General features: G+C 29.5%; 3 protein-coding genes across 4 annotated transcripts; all 3 read right to left on the bottom strand.

Moving 5' to 3' along the window:
* Window positions 1-8958: 8958 nt before the first annotated feature.
* LOC139099384 (odorant receptor 13a-like) lies at window positions 8959-12112 on the bottom strand. Of its 2 annotated transcripts, XM_070651827.1 has the most exons (3): window positions 11818-12112; window positions 9406-10612; window positions 8959-9344 (listed from the first exon to the last, which is right to left on the bottom strand). In XM_070651827.1, exons 2-3 carry the CDS (start codon window positions 10549-10551, stop codon window positions 9285-9287), a joined length of 1206 nt encoding a protein of 401 aa, XP_070507928.1. In that variant the 5' UTR covers window positions 10552-10612; window positions 11818-12112; the 3' UTR covers window positions 8959-9284. The 2 variants fall into 2 exon arrangements, with proteins under 2 accessions (XP_070507928.1, XP_070507927.1); XM_070651826.1 differs by having other exon boundaries at window positions 9406-12112.
* A 2096-nt stretch (window positions 12113-14208) lies between these two features.
* LOC139099337 (uncharacterized) lies at window positions 14209-15838 on the bottom strand. The gene is made up of 4 exons (XM_070651761.1): window positions 15706-15838; window positions 14967-15647; window positions 14586-14765; window positions 14209-14531 (listed from the first exon to the last, which is right to left on the bottom strand). Exons 2-4 carry the CDS (start codon window positions 15030-15032, stop codon window positions 14301-14303), a joined length of 477 nt encoding a protein of 158 aa, XP_070507862.1. The 5' UTR covers window positions 15033-15647; window positions 15706-15838; the 3' UTR covers window positions 14209-14300.
* A 71-nt stretch (window positions 15839-15909) lies between these two features.
* LOC139099402 (uncharacterized) lies at window positions 15910-17004 on the bottom strand. The gene is made up of 3 exons (XM_070651844.1): window positions 16639-17004; window positions 16360-16503; window positions 15910-16197 (listed from the first exon to the last, which is right to left on the bottom strand). The coding sequence occupies exons 1-3, from the start codon at window positions 16708-16710 to the stop codon at window positions 16069-16071; spliced, it is 345 nt and encodes a 114-aa protein (XP_070507945.1). The 5' UTR covers window positions 16711-17004; the 3' UTR covers window positions 15910-16068.
* Between the last annotated feature and the right edge of the window lie 530 nt (window positions 17005-17534).

Raw genomic sequence — 17534 nt, 5'->3', positions numbered from 1 at the left:
AATAAAAAAAAATTAATTACCTGAAATTGAGGATTATTTTCCAAACATTCAATAGAAGTCTAAAAGATGACAAAAAGAAGAAAATAAAGATCCAGAATTAATAAAAGTTGTCTACTATTTTAAATGTTCCCAAAATCTAAAAACTTTATCTGTTTATAATAAATTTTACTTACCCAATTTAAAAATGGCTTTTACAGCCACTAATGAAGCAATATTAGTATCACTATAAAGCTTTCTATACACTTTTTACACGATTTATTTTATATTTTTGAAACACAATTTACCTACACATTTTTTAAGTAAACAAATGACTCAACGTATAAAAAATTGCATTGCAAAATTGCCCTTAATTGTCTGTCTGCCTGTAGACAATATTTTTTGTCTACCGGAAGACAGTTTTCTGTGGAAGATTAAATCTACATGCAGATTCTGTCTTCCTGCAGACACATTTTTGTGTCTATCGGAAGACAGTTTTCTGCGGAAGATTAAATCTACATGCAGATTCTGTCTTCCTGTAGACACTTTTTTTTGTCTACCGGAAGACAGTTTTCTGCGGAAGATTAAATCTACATGCAGATTCTGTCTTCCTGTAGACAATATTTTTTGTCTACCGGAAGACAGTTTTCTGCGGAAGATTAAATCTACCGGAAGACACAATCTTCCAAAAGATAATTTTATTTATCTGCAAGAAGACAACTTTCTTCCGCAGATAAAATCTTTTAAAAGACAAATTCTGTGGAAGAATCTGCTGTCTTTGTCTTCGGCAGACATCTTCCATTGCAACACTGATGTGAAGTTAAAGAAGCACTTGCAGATGATTCTTATAAGATCACAAAAGTCAAAAACTTTCACATGCTGGAAATTTGCTGAAAACTCATTCGAACTTTTTGGATCGGTGAGGATAATTTTTTAATGATTTCATTGATCTTTTGAAGATTGTTGTTTTGCAGTTTTTGGCATCAAATTATTCTTATTTTACAATATTTCGACGTCTTTATGGAAAATCTTGAGAGAATGTGCTGATTTAACATATATTAGATGCATAATTTAGTGCATAAGCAACACTCAGAAACACTAACAGTAGCAGCAATCTACTGAGTTTAACAAGATTTTATTGGAAATAAAAGTCAGAGTTGATTCTTAATCTCACGACAATGGTTGGATTTTAAAAAATTTTTACAAGTTTGGGTCAAAAACAATTTTTGATTGTAAGTTTCTGCTTTAGTTTCTACAGTTTTGTTCAAAAACTAGATAAATGAACAGTGTAAAATAAATGAAATGGAATATAATAAATTTATATTAGAATGGTTTAGGTCAATGATGGACAACTTATTATTTTTCTTATATGATAGTTTAGAAAATATATTTCCAAAATAGGCAGAATGTGCTAATCAAACCTGAATACGTAGGAGACCTACTGTGACTTTGTTACTTGTCTAACTAGAATGACTTCAGCTCATGGTGAACACCCTTTAATAATTAAATAAAAAAATAATTCTTAGAAAAATTATTAAAAATATGTTTTATGGCTAGAAACTTTTTAAAACTATAAATAATTACGCATTTGTTCGTCAACAAATTCGAACAGCATAATCAATTATTGTGAGACTATCCGAATGTTTTATAGAAAAATTCTCATGAACTTTTTACGATGAAAATAATAAATTTCTACAAATAATGAATCTTCAATTGTTAGATTGTATCTGGATTGATCATATGATCATTACAAAATCGGCATCGGATTAATAAAGACGGTTTTTTTAATTTTCAAAATTTAAATTCTTCAGCTTAATCAAGTAATGGAAAATATTTTGAATTTCGCACCACTTCTATCTAAAATTTTTCAGTACGATTTGATTCACAAAAATGGAAAAAAATTCAACAATTTGGAAACTAAGCAAGAAAAACTAATTTTTGGATCAAAGCTATTAATTTTTGGATTCAATATTTTCAATTTTTTGTTATACTCTTTTGTCTGTGCTGCTAATATCTACACGGAACCTCTTGATATCTCACTTTTGTCATTTTTTGGAATCATCTTAGCTAATTCACAGATTGCATTGGTTAAATACTTTTTAATATTCAGAAATCGACATAAAATTAATGAAATTATGAAAAAACTGCCAGCATATTACAGCATTATGGATGAACAAGATTTTAAAGTGTCAAAACAACTTCGATGGTGTCGATTTCCATTTCTGATGAACTCGTTCACAATTGGCGCAGGAATTTTCATCAGTTTCTTGGCACCATTTGAAGAAAATATTTACTTCAATTCTATGAAATTTCCATTCATGCACAACACTATAGTTTACTATGCTGTCAATAACTGGATTCGAGCAATGATTATGATCGCACAATTAGTCACAGTTGTCAATGAAAATATTGCTTATGGCTTGATAATCGTCTTGACAGTCGAGTTCCAAAAGTTGGATCAACAAATATTAGAATTTAAGATGAAATTGCTCGAGAGATCCAAAAAAGCTGCAAAGATGAGAAATAATTTTATTGAAAATCGAGGAAATTCAGGAACAATTCAAGACTTAAAATTACAAGTTAAAGAAATTATCGATCAGCACAACCTACTTTCGGGAATTCGTGACGAGCTTGAAAAAATTTTCGCTCCTGCATTTCTAGTTAATTATCTTTGCGGAACCATTTGCCTGTTAATGTCAGAAATCCTGACCATGATTATTAATGATCCATTTGATGGTACAGCTTTCTTATTTGGAGGTATATCCCAAACCCTAATATTCTTCGTTCAGTGCTATTATTGTCAACAATTGAAAGATGCAAGTTTGAGTCTTTCTGATACAATTTATGACTGCAAATGGGAAGACATAGAAGATGAGATGTTGAAGAAGCATTTGCAGATGATTCTCATGAGATCACAAAAATCCAGGACGCTCACGTGCTGGAAATTTTCTGAAAATTCGTTTGCTTTATTTGGATCGGTAAGTGATAATTTTTTAAAAATTTTATTGATATTTTGAGGATTATTGAATTGTTTTGCAGTTTTTGGCATCAAATTATTCTTATTTTACAATCATTCGACGTCTATATGTTCAATCTCAGACATCTTAAGAAGGCTCGGTAATATGAAAACTAAATCATGTGGATATGGATATGGACAAAATCATCTGAACTAAAAGAAAAACAATCAATTTTTATCTTATTAACGAATATAAAGTAATTATATAACTTTGCACTAATTATTTTAAATAAAGGAAAATAAAATATTTAAAATTGTGTCTGGAATCTGAACATGACTTAACATATCTATTTATTTGAGCTTGCTCTATTGCTGTCAGTTATTTGGGCAATAAAACTTACTCTTGACCATCTTCCTAGTATTTTCGAGAAAGAGACTTAACTGCTGACATTTCCCATTAACACGTTATGTCGGTGCCATGGCATTTTCAAATGTAGTCTTAGCAGTACCATGGCATCTCTGGTTACTAAATGTTTTTGGCCAAAATTTCTCGTCTATGTCCCGAACTTTGTCGAAACCAAGACTTCTTGAAATCCTACTGGCTGCTCCCCTTGTATATATCCCTAAAACATTTATCATATCCATATTTTTTACTTTGTCATTTTTCATGTGACTCAACAAGTGTTCAAACGAAAAATTCTCATGGAAAACAAATTTTTAAATGCTTAAGCTTTTATTTGTCATCTTTTGACTTTTAAATGACTTTTATATAAACCCTAATGTAATTTGTTCAATTTGATTTTTTTCATGAAACAATCGTCATTACAGTCTTAGTTGGAACAGTCAATTACAAACAGCTAATCTGCAAATGGAGCAAATTTTGAATTTTATTCCAATTTTATGGAAATTTTATCAACTTGACGGAATTCAAAAAGATCAGAAAAAATTCATTGAACTTAAAACATGGCAAAATAAGCTTAAATTTTACTTAAAATTTATAATTTTTGCAATTTTCATTGCAAATATAACAATATTCTTTACGATTGCTATCGCTGAATTCTTTTTAAATCCATTTGTGATCGAACAAGTGTCAATCTTGGTCGTAATTTTGGTAATTGGCATCAGATATACAGTTAACTATGCAATAGTATTCATCAATATAGGAAAAATTAGAAAGATTCTTAAACGATTACCGCAAAATTACTCATCAGAAGACAATGAAAAGTTTCAAGTATCAGGACGGATCAGCGTAAGTCGATATCCAATGATTTTGGGTGTTGTCTCAACCCCAGTGACCCAAATGTACATCGGACTATCAAAATACACATCGAGAATAATCAGAACCAATTATTCGACAAGTGATTTCGGAAAAACTATATTTGACGCTTGGATTGCAGTAAATATGAATTTTATTGTCATTTTGTCACTTTTAATGGAAGGTTTGGTTTATGGAACAATTATTGTACTGATTACTGAATTTAGGAAGTTGAGATGCAAGATATTGGAATTTGATTCGAAGATAAAAGAAAGTTCTAATCAAAAAATACCTAAAATACCACAACAATCAATTTTAATCCCAGAAATTATACAAATCATCAACGAACATTCAAAAATTTTGGATATTTTCAACCAGCTTGAAGAACTTTTTTCACCAATTCTTTTAGTCAACTTTATTTTTGGCTTGATTGGTCTCTGCTTTGAGCAATTTACAGTGATTGTGGTTGATGACTTTTCTGTAGTTACGCCTGTTTTTTCTTCAGCTCTCACACAGGTTGCCATTTTCTTCATTCAATGCTTTTATTGTCAACAGTTGAAAGACGCAAATATAAGCATTTCTAGTGAAATTTATCAGTGCAAATGGGAAGCAATTGAGGATATAAAAGTAAAAAAGTGTTTGCTGATGATTCTCATAAGATCACAAAAGTGCAAGACTTTTACATGCTGGAAATTTGCTGAAAATTCATTTGAACTTTTCGGATCGGTAAGAATTAAAATTTTTAAAATTATTTGAAATTTATTTTACTGTCATTTTGAATTTTACAGTTTTTGTCATCAAATTACTCGTATTATACAATATTTCGAAGGCTTTACAACAAACAGTAATCAAGGATGTATCAAATCAGAATTTTTGTGAGAATGGAATGGAATTGAATTTTTTTTATCAGGAATGAAAGAAATCTTTTGAAAATTATACGAAAAAGTACTGAGATGGTTTTAAAAAAATTTATGTTTTATGTTTTTATGTTTTTAGGAAATCATAAGTAGTTTCTGTTAGCAAAAATGTGTAAAAACTTGTGTTAAAAAATAAAATAACATCATTATCATTCATATCCACCAGAAATCTACAAAAAAGTCCAAAAAATCAAAAATAAAAAAGAACAAAAAATTTAAATTTTTTTTAGTTTTATTTTGCAGAATTTTTTAATACATTTCGGATTTCTTGATCAATTTATGTCACTAAAAATTGTCTATAATAATCTGTAATATTTTTGTTTCAATTATATATTTTAAAATGCTAAATGTGTAAATTAAAACTACATAATAAAGTTTAAAACAAGTTTAAAACTATTTTTAACTTAATTGAACTCCATGGATTCCGAAACAAAAATGAAGATACCACTTAATTGTAGACCTTCAGCTCTGTTACATATGCAGCAATCAGTAATACAATAATGATCAAATTCATTCACAATCCTTAAGATTTTCTGTACAAACTTCGAAATATCGTAAAATAAGAATAATTTGATGCCAAAAACTGGAAAAAAAATTAAAAATTTTAAAAAGATTCAACAAATCCCAAAATTTTGATCTTTACCGATCCAAAAAGTTCGAATGAATTTTCAGCAAATTTCCAGCATGTGAAAGTCTTTGACTTTTGTGATCTGATGAGAATCATCAGCAAATGCTTCTTTAACTTCACATCCTCAATTTCTTCCCATTTGCAATCATAAATTGCATCAGAAATACTCAAACTTGCATCTTTAAGTTGCTGACAGTAATAACACTGCATAAAAAATGACAAGTTTTGAAGAAAGAATGAAATAGCAATGATGATGAGGACAATCATGTCATCATGGACAATAGCATTTAATTCTATGAAGCAGAGAATGATGGTGGCTTCAATAAAATGTACCAAAAATGTTGAAGCGAAAATGTCTTCAAGTTTGTCCTGAATTTGACACAGATGAACGTGCTTGTCAATTATTTTGAGGACTAATGTCAAAATTTGTTTTTTATTTAAAGAATTTTTAACTTTTTTTCTTGGATTTTTGAGAATAGAATGTAAGTTTTGAGTTGTTCTATTAAAAGGTTTTGGAAATTTAAGCTTAATTTCGGATATTTTATTGTTTAGTTTCTGAAATTCAACTGTCAAGACAACAATCATCCCATGTATCAAATTATCATAGATAACAATACAGAATAAGGCAATCTGAATGACAATTAATGGCCAAAAATTGTAGATTGCGTATAAAAAATTATTCGAACAAATAAACTCAAATTCAGTACTGAAAATCATTTTTCTGTAATCAGCTGAACTTCCAGTAAACACTTTTCTAATCCAATCGATAGCAGGAACAATGCTGGCAATAATTGATGGAATTCGAGTGAATTTAAGTCGTCGATTTACTTGGAATTCTTCTTCTTCTTCAAGTGGATATAATCCTGGCAATGAATTTAAAATTTCTCGAATTTTGTATTGATTTTTGAGAATAACAAAATAATTGATATGTCCACGGATACACAGTGCTAACACAATTGAAATGTCAGAAGTTCTCTCAAAAGTCAAAGTTGGTTTCAAATATTCAACCATCATCATGACCACAAATGCTATTAAATTAATGAAAATTGAAGTCAATTTGAATAATTTAAAGGCAAATTTGAGTTTTTGCTTCCAAATTGAGAGACTACTAGGTGGATATTGATGCAATTTCAATCCATCAAGTTCAAACTTTTTAGATAAAATTGAAGAAAAGTTTAAAATATTTTCCATTTTATTTGTTCTTTATTCGTTCAATGTCTAAAATACTACTGAGAACCTACTTTTTATCAAAATGTGCCTCCTTTGAATTTGATTTTAAAACATTCAATTATTTTTAAAAATGAACATTAAATATTAATTGTAAATATGTAAAAAAGTTAATAAAAACACATTTGTGTTTTTCCATGAATTTATAATGATTTATGGGAAAAAATAAATCAAAATATCAACTTTATATGATGGACAGAAGTATTACGTCAATAGAAATATAATGACATCTATTACTCTAAAATTTAATTATATAAATGAAATGACGTAAGAAATTCAATATTTCTCAAGGTCTCTTCACATTGATTAATTATTTTTGTACAGCCGACGAAAAATAGTAAAATATGAGTAGTTGGTTGCCATAAACTAAAAAAAAATAGAACTAATGAAAATCGAATTCAGAATTGATTAAAGGCTAAGAATTATATCAATTTGACAAATCCCTATTTAGAGCCACAAAACACTTACCGATCCAAAAAGTTCAAATGTATTTTCAGCAAACTTCCAACATGTTAGAGTCTTTGACTTTTGTGATCTCATGAGAACCATCAGTAATTTCTTCTTTAAATTCACATCCTCAATGTCTTCCCATTTACAATCATAAATTGCATTCGAAATACTTAAACTTGCGTCTTTAAGTAGCTGATTATAATAACATTGCACAAAAAAGATAATCGTTTGCGATAATCCACTTGATAAGAAAGCTACACCATCCATAGGATCATCATCCATTAGAAATAAGACTTCCGATGTAAAGAGGCAGATAAAGCCACAAATGAAGTTAACTAGCAATGCTGGAGAAAATATATCTTCAAGTTCATCACGAATATCTAATAATTGACTGTGTCTCTTGACAATTTCGTTGATTTTTGAGTTTAAGTCAATAAACAGTTGATCCTTGAATGTATTTTCTGAATTTTGTGGCAGAATTCTCCTCAATTTAACAACTTTTCTAGAATTTTCAATCAACTTTTCCTTAATTTTGTCAACTTTTTCTATTAATCTCTTAAATTCTACAGTCAAGATGATTATTAAGCCGTAGCTTATATTTTCGTTTTGAATTGTAATCATTTGAGCCATGACAATCATCAAACGTATCCATAAATTAGCAAAGTAATAAACTACAACATTCGACATGTGTGGGAACTTTAAAGTACCAAAATAAACATTTTCACCAAATGGAGTCAAAAAACTCAAAAACACACCAGTACAAATTGTGATTGAGTTCATCAAAAATGGTATCCGACACCATCGAAGATGCTGAGACACTTTATAATCTGCTTCATCCATTACGCTGTAAAATTGAGGCAATTTTCTCATGATTTTCTGGATTTTTTCACGATTCCATATAATCAAAAAGTATTTAGTCAGTGCAATTTGTAGACTTGCTAAAATTATTCCATAAAATGCTAGTTTACGGATATCCATCGGTTCATTGTATATATTGACCGAGAGCACGCAAAAATATATCAGTAGATTCACAACATGGATGCCAAAAATGATGAATTTTAAGAAAAAAATAATTTTTTCTTGAAAATTTTTGAGCTCGATGAATTTTTTAGGACTTTTTTGAATCCAATTATGTTGAACAATTTTGCTTAAAACTGATGCAAAGTTTGAAATATTTTCCATAATTTTAAAACTATGTCTGACTGTTTCAATAACTTAACTAGATATGAAATAAAGAATGTAAATAAAGGTACTATTAATATAACCTATATTGAAAAGTGTACTTTGTTTCGATTTGTGGGCGTATTCAGAGGGGAGGGGGTCAACTCCCCTTTTTGGAAAAAATTCTTCAATTCAAAATACCAAGCTAGACTCCCCACCCTTAATTTTTGCAATCCATACAAAAAAGTTGAAAAATTTCTGGCTACGCTTCTGATTTGATGTAATAAAGTTTATTAAATATTTATTAAAATTATTTTATGATTTATTAATGAAAATATTTTTAATAATGTGTAAAATTAAAGAAATATTTTCTATTTAGATTGTGAGAATAAAATCATTTATTTATTTGAAATAGTTTTTGTTAACACCAACTAATTTCGACATTTTTTGGTACGCACTACAATAAACTACTTAATAAGTAGAAATCGGACATTGTAGAATGATGTGGCAAAGTTTGAGATGCGTAAAAATGGATAAGGTTGAAGTGCAAATAACTTAGCTAATTGTGATACAACTTAAACACTTTAATTGGGGAATAGAGTTAAAATAGAAATGGTTCTTAAGGTCGTACTAAAGAGTTTAAAATAAGTAAATCAACCACGGAGGCGTTAACTTATTACATAACACGACAAATCGATTTTCTAATCACACTATTTAATCTTTGTAGTACAATCTTCGAAATATCGTAAAATAAGAATAATTTGATGCCAAAAACTGCAAAAAAATACAGTTATTATCAAAATTTTCAAAATAAAATAAAAATTTTAATTCTCACCGATCCAAATAGTTCGAATGAATTTTCAGCAAATTTCCAGCACGTGAGAGTTTTTGACTTTTGTGATCTGATGAGAATCATCAGCAAATGCTTCTTTATCATCACATCCTCAATTTCTTCCCATTTGCAGTCATAAATTGCATCAGAAATACTCAAACTTGCATCTTTAAGTTGCTGACAATAGTAACACTGGACAAAAAACATAAGTGCTTGAGTTATTCCGCTTGAAAGGAATGCAGCTCCATGTATCGGATCATTAATAACTAAAAATAGGATTTCTGATGTACATAGGCAAATGAGTCCACATAGAAAGTTGACTAAAAATGCAGGTGCAAAGAAATCTTCTAAATCGTCTCGAATGTCTAGCAATTGGGTATGTTCATTAATTATTTCGATTATTTTTGGCATTGATTCTACAAACTGGTGATTAGAGTTTCGATTTTCAGGCAAAATGTTTCTTAATTTTGCAACTTTTCTAGCATTTTCTGACACTTTTGCTCTAATTTCAAAAATCTTTTGTTTTAACTTTCTGAACTCAACAGTCAAGATGATAATCAAGCCATAAATGATGTTTTCATTGATAATTGTTAACGACATTGTAATAATAATCATCGTTCGTATCCATAAGTTTGCAAAATAGTAAACCACAACATTGGACATAAGTGGAAATTTCAAGGAATTGAAATAAATATTTTTATCAAAAGGAGTCACAAAACTGATAAAAATTCCGGCAAAAGTTGTCAATAAATTCATCAAAAATGGAACACGACACCATCGGAGTTGCTGAGAAACATTAAAGTCCTGTTCTTCCTCTTTGCTGTAGTTTGCAGGCAATTTTTGCATAATTTTTCTGATTTTTTCTTTATTTTTGAATATTAACAATAATTTGGTCAGTGCTATTTGTAGGCATGCTAAGATAATTCCAAAAAATGAGAGTTTCGAGACGTCTGATGCATCATAATAGATATTGAAAATTAGAACACAGAAGTAAAGTAACAAGTTGATAATGTAGAAACCAAAAGCTATCATTCTTAATGCAAAAATAATTTTAGCACTTAAATTTTCTGAATATTTAGGATTCTTATGAATCATGTCGTATTGAAAGACTTTCCATAAAAATGGTGCAAAGCTTTGTATGTTGTTCATCAAAAACAATTCTTATTGATCAATTCAAGCCTGGAACTCTCTAAATTTCCGCTTCAACTAACTAATATCACAAAATTTAAATCAAAAATTATTTCAAAAATGAAAAGTTATGTCTATTTTGAATTAAATAAATTATGAAGATTAAATTCTATGTAATTTTTTTGGTAAATAATGTGTACACATACAACAAACATAAAAGCTGTTTGAATTATTAAACTTAATTACGTACAATAATAACCGAATCAATCAATTCTGATTATAGTTTTTTTTTTCTAATATTCTCAGAGTACCAGAACAGAGACGTTAAATTAAATGAGGTCAACCCTAATTTTTAATAAAAATTTACATTTTCTTAAGGGTTTTTCGAGGCAAAATTGTATTATGGCCTCATTTTCCGCTTTTTCTGTGACATGTTGCTTCCATAGAGTAGCAGTTGCCTTTTCAAATTAGTTTAAGCTTTTTCATTCTTTTCTAAACGATACATATTTCCCAAACAAGCATCACAACCAACAAAAGTTGATCAGTTATTTTGAGTTGATCAATAACCCATTATGTACTGCAATTGTCCATTTCATTCTTTGAAAATATATTAAATTCCAAAAAAAAAATTCCATCACCTTTTCCACCTCAGGCATTCGCCCTCATTACAACAACAACAGCAAAAACAAAAATTCACTTGTAAAACACAACATAAAAACTATTTTTATACTTTTACTGAAGGTCACTGTCCATATGTCCATCAGTATTAAAACTTTCTCTCCCTTTCCCAAATCTTCATCCCTCTGTCTGCCTTAACGCAAAACAACAACAAAACAACAAAAAAAGAATTCTGTGTCCTTATGTTTATTTTCCCAGAATGACCGGCATCAGAACTGTCCGGCCGCAATAAAAATAAGCGAATCACCCTCGAGGGGCGAATTTTTCCTTCATGCGTGTGGTCATTCAGCAACAACAATTGATTTTTATCGTTGAAAGAAAAAAAGTAGAAAATTTGTGTGAAGTGAATGAGTGTGTCAACACTAAAAGCGTCAATTTGATGGGATTATGGATGTTTCAGTGCATATTGCGATGATTTTTATTTACCGGGGATGAACATGGACATAGAACTGATGATATCGATATCAAATGAATATGTTCTTAATAAAAATTGGATAAAATGTTGTTTGATGAGATAATCAGTGAGTGGACATGGGTCGGTATGGTATTAATGAATTTGGTGAATGTATTGAGGATTAGAAAGAAAGTTAAATATGTGCAATTACTTACTGATCTGATGATAATTAAATGAAATGGAATTTATTAAGACTTGTATTGAATGTTCAGCAGATTCTGGGTTGTAGTTGAGAAATCTGTAAAGATAGGAATGATTTTCAAAAATAAATAGACTGCGGTAAATAACTAGTTTTGTAGCAACATGTCGTGTCGCATCTCAAAATTAAACTGAGAAAATAATAACTAATACCAAAAGCGGTCAAAGCTTGAAGTCAACTCAAGCTTTTTATGGAGTCAATTTGGCTTTTCCATACAAAATCCAAGTAGCTTTTTACACATATAGCATATTACCCTAACGTGACTGCTGATGTCGAGTAACGTTAGAAAAATCGACCTAAAATATTCTAAAATTTATCCAAAACACCTTAAAATTTCTTTTAAACATCCCAGACATCTCCAAAACCCCGATAACAAAAAAACATCTTTTTCATCCTCTTTTGTCTGTCAATAAAACAAACACAATCTGTTACTGAACAACAAAGCACTTCCTTCCCCTCAGCACTCTTGTTCTAGTTCCACATTATCCCTAAATGACACACGACGGCGAAGGAGAAAAAAATCTCAGAAATGCTCACATTAAAGAATTTAATTACATCTTTATTGACCATAAATTACGTGATGAGTATAAACATCACATTCTGTCCTCCCCTAAAAACAAAATTCAGCCTTCGCAGTGATTTCGTGCATCAAAAAGCAAACAGAAGCAAGTAATGAATTAATTGAGAATGAGCACTAAAAACAAAAAGAAAGAGAAAAATTAATTTTCTGATAAGAAACTCCTCGAAAATAATTTTTAATTTTTCGGCATCGACGAGCAGGAATGGCCTTGAGCCAAAATGGAAAGATTTTTGCCAGACTTTTTTTGTCCGTCCGATTTTGCCAGATATTTGCAAGATATTGGACGATTTTTTTTCGCACGAAAAAATCCGTCCGATTTTGAAAGATTTTTGGACGATATTGCCAGAAAAAAATCTTGCATTTTCTGGCAAAAATCTGACGAATCTTATACGTCCGACTTTTGCCAGAATTTGCCAGACATAATTTTTGATAAAAGGTCCGAAATGTCTTCCAGTTTTCGGTCCGATTGTGCAAGATAAATCTTGCAAAAATCGGATAAAAAAGTCTTTCGAATATCGGACAGAAATTGAAAGATTCTTGAACGATGTTGCCAGATATTTTTTGAACTTTTTTGAAATTTTCAGAAAATCTTTTAAGTTATAAATTTTTGATTTGAACCAGATTATGCCGTACTTTTTTTACTAGATTAACTAGAAGAAGAGATTTCGGTTTCTCGTTATTAAATTATCTTGATTATAAACCCAAAATGATTTGATTAGTAGATGACTATATTGCATAAAGGGAATTCGACAATTTCCTCGCAATGCAGCTTCCAATCTCGATTCTTTATCTAGATTATGATGTAGAATTAAAAAACAAACTAATTACAAATTATTGATAACGCCATACGTTAAAAAAAACACCAACTTCCGAATCTTAACGAATTCAATTCATTCACATGTGAATAAGAAGTGAATAAAATATGTACACTTAAACTAAACATTTTGAAAATGTAAAAAAAAATTTTTTAAATAAGTAGAAAGATAAATTTAATTCGAAAAATTAAATTCAAAATATAACTATACTTCATACTTGGAATTCATTAGTAACTTATATATGTCTTTTGCCATACATAAAGTTATATAATTTCAGATAGCGGTAGCTCAGCGGTTAAGTGCACGACTTCAAACAATCTTCAAATCAAGCGATCCTAGGTTCAAATCCCAAGACAAATCTGGCATAATCTGGCAAAAATCGGACGAGTATATAAGGTTTCAAAAAGATTCATTCACTTGTGAAGTATATGAGAAAGCGAAAAAAAGATGGGAAAAATTAAATTTTTAAAATTTTTTAATAAAAAAATCTTGCAATATCTTCCAAAATCTGGCAAAAATCGTCCAAAACTTGCATGCAAGTTAGTCAAGTTATGGACGATTTGTCTGGCAAAATCTTGCAAAAATCGGACCGATAAAAAAAATCGGTCCGATTTATAGCTGTTTTCTTGCATTGTCGTGCAGTTAAGGATTTTCAATGTATGGAAAATCTTGCAAAGTCTGGCAAAAATCGTTCTCGGGCAAAAATCTTGCATTCGAATTCTGGCAATATCGACCAAAAATCTTGCCATTTTGGCGCTAGGGTGGAAGTGAATTTTAATGTAATTAAATTTTTTTTTCTGTCGGTGCGAGACACGAGTGGAGATGAGAATCTTTTAATTATATTAAATTTGCGTGCCACGACCCTTCGATGATAATTTATTAACAGTCTTGTGATACTGTTTCGGAAAGTCGGGATATGGAGTGTAATTTAATTAAGTTTGAGTTATCAGAGATGAACCAGATTTAAATTTTATTTGTTTTTATTGAAATGTTGCAAGCTGCTTTTAGCAATGACCCTAAAATATAAAATTATAAGATCAGATTTTAGTTCTTTCTGAAGAATTTAGATTTCACAGTTGTTGTGTCCTCATCAATATCACTTGGAGCCTGTGTTGTTATTACAATTACTGAACTAGTCATATTTGACATTTTTGGGATCGTTGGAGACAATGTCGATGTCATAATTTCTGGTACCACAGGTACTGAATCAGTTACATTTGTCATTTTTGGCGAATCTGAAGCTACTGTTGCTGTCTCAGTATTTTCATTTCTTGACTAAAAATACATTGTTATTTAAAACTAATCAAATAAAATATTTTTTTTCCTTACATTAAAACCAAAAAAGTTTTTTAACTGTTTCACAGGTTTTTTGATTTCATTTACAGTCATATCCCACCAACCAGTCTTTTCTATCGGTGTTGAAATTGGTTTTAATGTTGCACCTTCATTTTCTGAATAATAGTTCTTTTCTTGATCATAAAATAAATTTAGGTCTTCAATTTGTTTATTCTAAAATGGATGTTTCAATTAATATTTTACTATTTTAGTACTTAATCAATGTCGATTCAGAGTATCGATTAAGGAAAAACAACAAAATGAGAATGAGCAAAAATCTTATTTTGATTGAAAAATCCACGAAAAACTTCCAAATTTGAAAGACAATTTCTCATCATTTTGCTCTTCTTTTGCTGCTCTTGTTACTGTTCTTACGTTTGGAATTGAATTTGAATACGATAGTGAGATTATTGCACATAACAGTATTATTTGATAATTCATGTTTAAATTTGTACTCAAATCGCAAATGCTATTTTACTTTCAACTTTAAAACAATTTTATTGTTAAGTTTAAATATTTCAAATTCCCACAATCGTAATAATAATAAAAATTACTATTAAAATAAAAAAGTGTTCTGTTGATGATTATTAAATTGAGACTAATGATTAACGAAGTCAAGATTTGTGCTCTCAATATTAATAATTAATATTAATCTCATTTGAGAGACCTTCATCTCCATACAATCAAATGTTCTGTATAATAATTGTCAATATTGTTATAGCAATAAATCGAGAGTGAATTATAATATGCTATAAAGTCTTTATTTTTGTGATTCAACTATACTTTTATAGCTTTTTCTTTTAAAAGGACTTGAAAATAAATTTCTTAAAATCCAAAAAAAAAAATAAGTTCATATTAAACCTATCCAAAAATCTTTTTAAAAAATCCAGGCTTTTCTGTTGTTGGCATCTCTTCATAAATATTTGTGAAATCCTCAATTTCTGCAGTTTCTAATCTTGTGGTGGATTCAACTCCTCCTTTTGTAAATTGTTGCTCGGTTTTGATTCCGTTGTTTCTGTTTGACAATATTTCTAGATTCATTGATATATCTTCGTCCTATTAAAGCAAATTAATAGTTTTATAAATTTAATTTGCTACAAATTTTCTTACTAACATTTAACTGAGCTTCAGAATACGAAATCATCAGAAGAGTCACAAACAAGGATAAAATAAGAAACTTCATTTTTAATTAGATAATCAGCAACACTCTGATATTCCTTCCAAGTAGCACGAAATGAGTAACTCAATTGTCAATAGCACAAATTATTTATTCTCTGAAAATTTACAACAATCTTTTAAAGAGAAAAATTGCGAGAAATATAAACAAATTTTTGCGTCATTTATTTTTATTGTATAGATTAAAAAAATTATTTTTAACATACACACACAAACTTGCGGATTATTTTGCTTATAAAAATTAATATTGATTTCAGCAATGTCATTTACGAACGACAAAATTAGAATGTTTTATGAAATTTTACCAAATATTTTTGACTCGCTTCCAAAATCCGATAGTCTCAGTAGTTGATGAATAAACTTCTTCACTTGATTCATCGATAATGGCAATATTTTCAACTCCTGATGCCTCAATTGATGTATTGTTGGGCTAAAATATTTGAAAATTATAAGAAAAAGAAGTCCAAAATAATTTAACTTTAACTTGTCCCGTTTCTTGGTATAACCCTCCACATAATCTTAATCCCTTTTCTGTTTGTTGCAACCTGGATGAAGGGTATTTTTACCTATATATAGGAATAGCTATACTTACATTTGATTTGAATAAATTTGTGGCCTTATTTATGGTTTTTTTGAAAAACTTTTTAGTTTTATTCCATCGGCCTTCCTTAATGGTTGATGACTCATTGTCTTCATCTCCTCCAAGGTATGTCACATTCTGTTGGTCTTCTTTACCCTGTAAATTAAAATTGTTTTAATGTTCACCAATACAATCCCTAAATTTTGCAGGATCTTTGGAAGCAAACAACTCATTCAAAATATTAAGAAATAAACCTGCAAATAAATGCATATAGTTCCTATTAGTACTTACTTTTGTGTCTGGATGTGAGTGTGACACAGTCAAAGCAACAAGCACAAATATTGACAACACGAGAAGTTTCATTTCAAGTGAATAATTGATTAGTTGATTTTTTTAGTTCCAAAAATTAAAATTCTCTTTTTAAAAAATGCTTCAAGTGAATTTGTAAGCCAACCAATCTGCTCTTAAAAGTTTTAATAAATTGACTTTCTTCAGCAAAACAATGGATTTAATGCAAAATATATTTTTTTCTTCTCAGCCTCTCAATTTACTCAATTCAACTGATTCTCACAATCATTTAAGAGTAGATTATATTTTTCAATTCTAGATTGATAATAAATGGACTCTCGTGTATGTATTGACATTCCAACACAAACAGGAATTCCAGAAATTTGACGTCATATTTCTTTTCAAATTCAATGTCTTTAGATTATTGTAGTGAGTACATGATTATTAAAATATCGAGGTCATAATATGATTCAGAAATGTATTTAATTGGATTTTACTTCATAACATTCAAATTTGTTAATTAGTTTTATTTCTAATAGAAACTAATATGGTTTGAATCAGAGTTGCAAATTGTGACAGGTCAACAGAAACAGTCCATCTGTCACAGGTCGCACCTGTAACAGGCCGCGCCTGTCGACAGGCCGTCATCTTTTGACAGAACCTATCACATCTACCTGCGACTGGTACCTGTCATCGCAACTCTGGTTTGAATTATTTCTTTAATTTTTGAAAATTATGAGATTTTCTTTATATTTTTGATAAATTTAGGACGCTTTAATAAATAAATAAAAAAATTTGAAATAAGTTGAAAAAGTTGTAAAAAATCACAGCTTTTATTATAGCGTCTTACGAAAGTGTCTGACCTTTGATCAATTCTCAATCATATTACTTTTTAACTG

Source organism: Chironomus tepperi, unplaced genomic scaffold (genome assembly GCF_022539635.2).
Source record: "Chironomus tepperi strain 1889 unplaced genomic scaffold, CSIRO-AGI_Ctep_v1 contig_467, whole genome shotgun sequence".
Lineage (NCBI taxonomy): Eukaryota > Metazoa > Arthropoda > Insecta > Diptera > Chironomidae > Chironomus > Chironomus tepperi.
This window is presented reverse-complemented; position numbering and strand designations above follow the sequence as displayed.

Coding starts and splice junctions, on each gene's coding strand:
- LOC139099384 (XM_070651826.1), bottom strand. CDS start 10,551: ATGAACAACATACAAAGCTTTGCACCATTTTTATGGAAAGTCTTTCAA. Junction 9,345..9,405: donor CATTCGAACTATTTGGATCG/GTGAGAATTAAA, acceptor ATTTTTTTGCAG/TTTTTGGCATCAAATTATTC.
- LOC139099337 (XM_070651761.1), bottom strand. CDS start 15,032: ATGAATTATCAAATAATACTGTTATGTGCAATAATCTCACTATCGTAT. Junction 14,766..14,966: donor ATTCAAATTCAATTCCAAAC/GTAAGAACAGTA, acceptor CATCCATTTTAG/AATAAACAAATTGAAGACCT. Junction 14,532..14,585: donor AAAACTTTTTTGGTTTTAAT/GTAAGGAAAAAA, acceptor ATGTATTTTTAG/TCAAGAAATGAAAATACTGA.
- LOC139099402 (XM_070651844.1), bottom strand. CDS start 16,710: ATGAAACTTCTCGTGTTGTCAATATTTGTGCTTGTTGCTTTGACTGTG. Junction 16,504..16,638: donor ACTCACATCCAGACACAAAA/GTAAGTACTAAT, acceptor TTTAATTTACAG/GGTAAAGAAGACCAACAGAA. Junction 16,198..16,359: donor CAAATTTATTCAAATCAAAT/GTAAGTATAGCT, acceptor CAAATATTTTAG/CCCAACAATACATCAATTGA.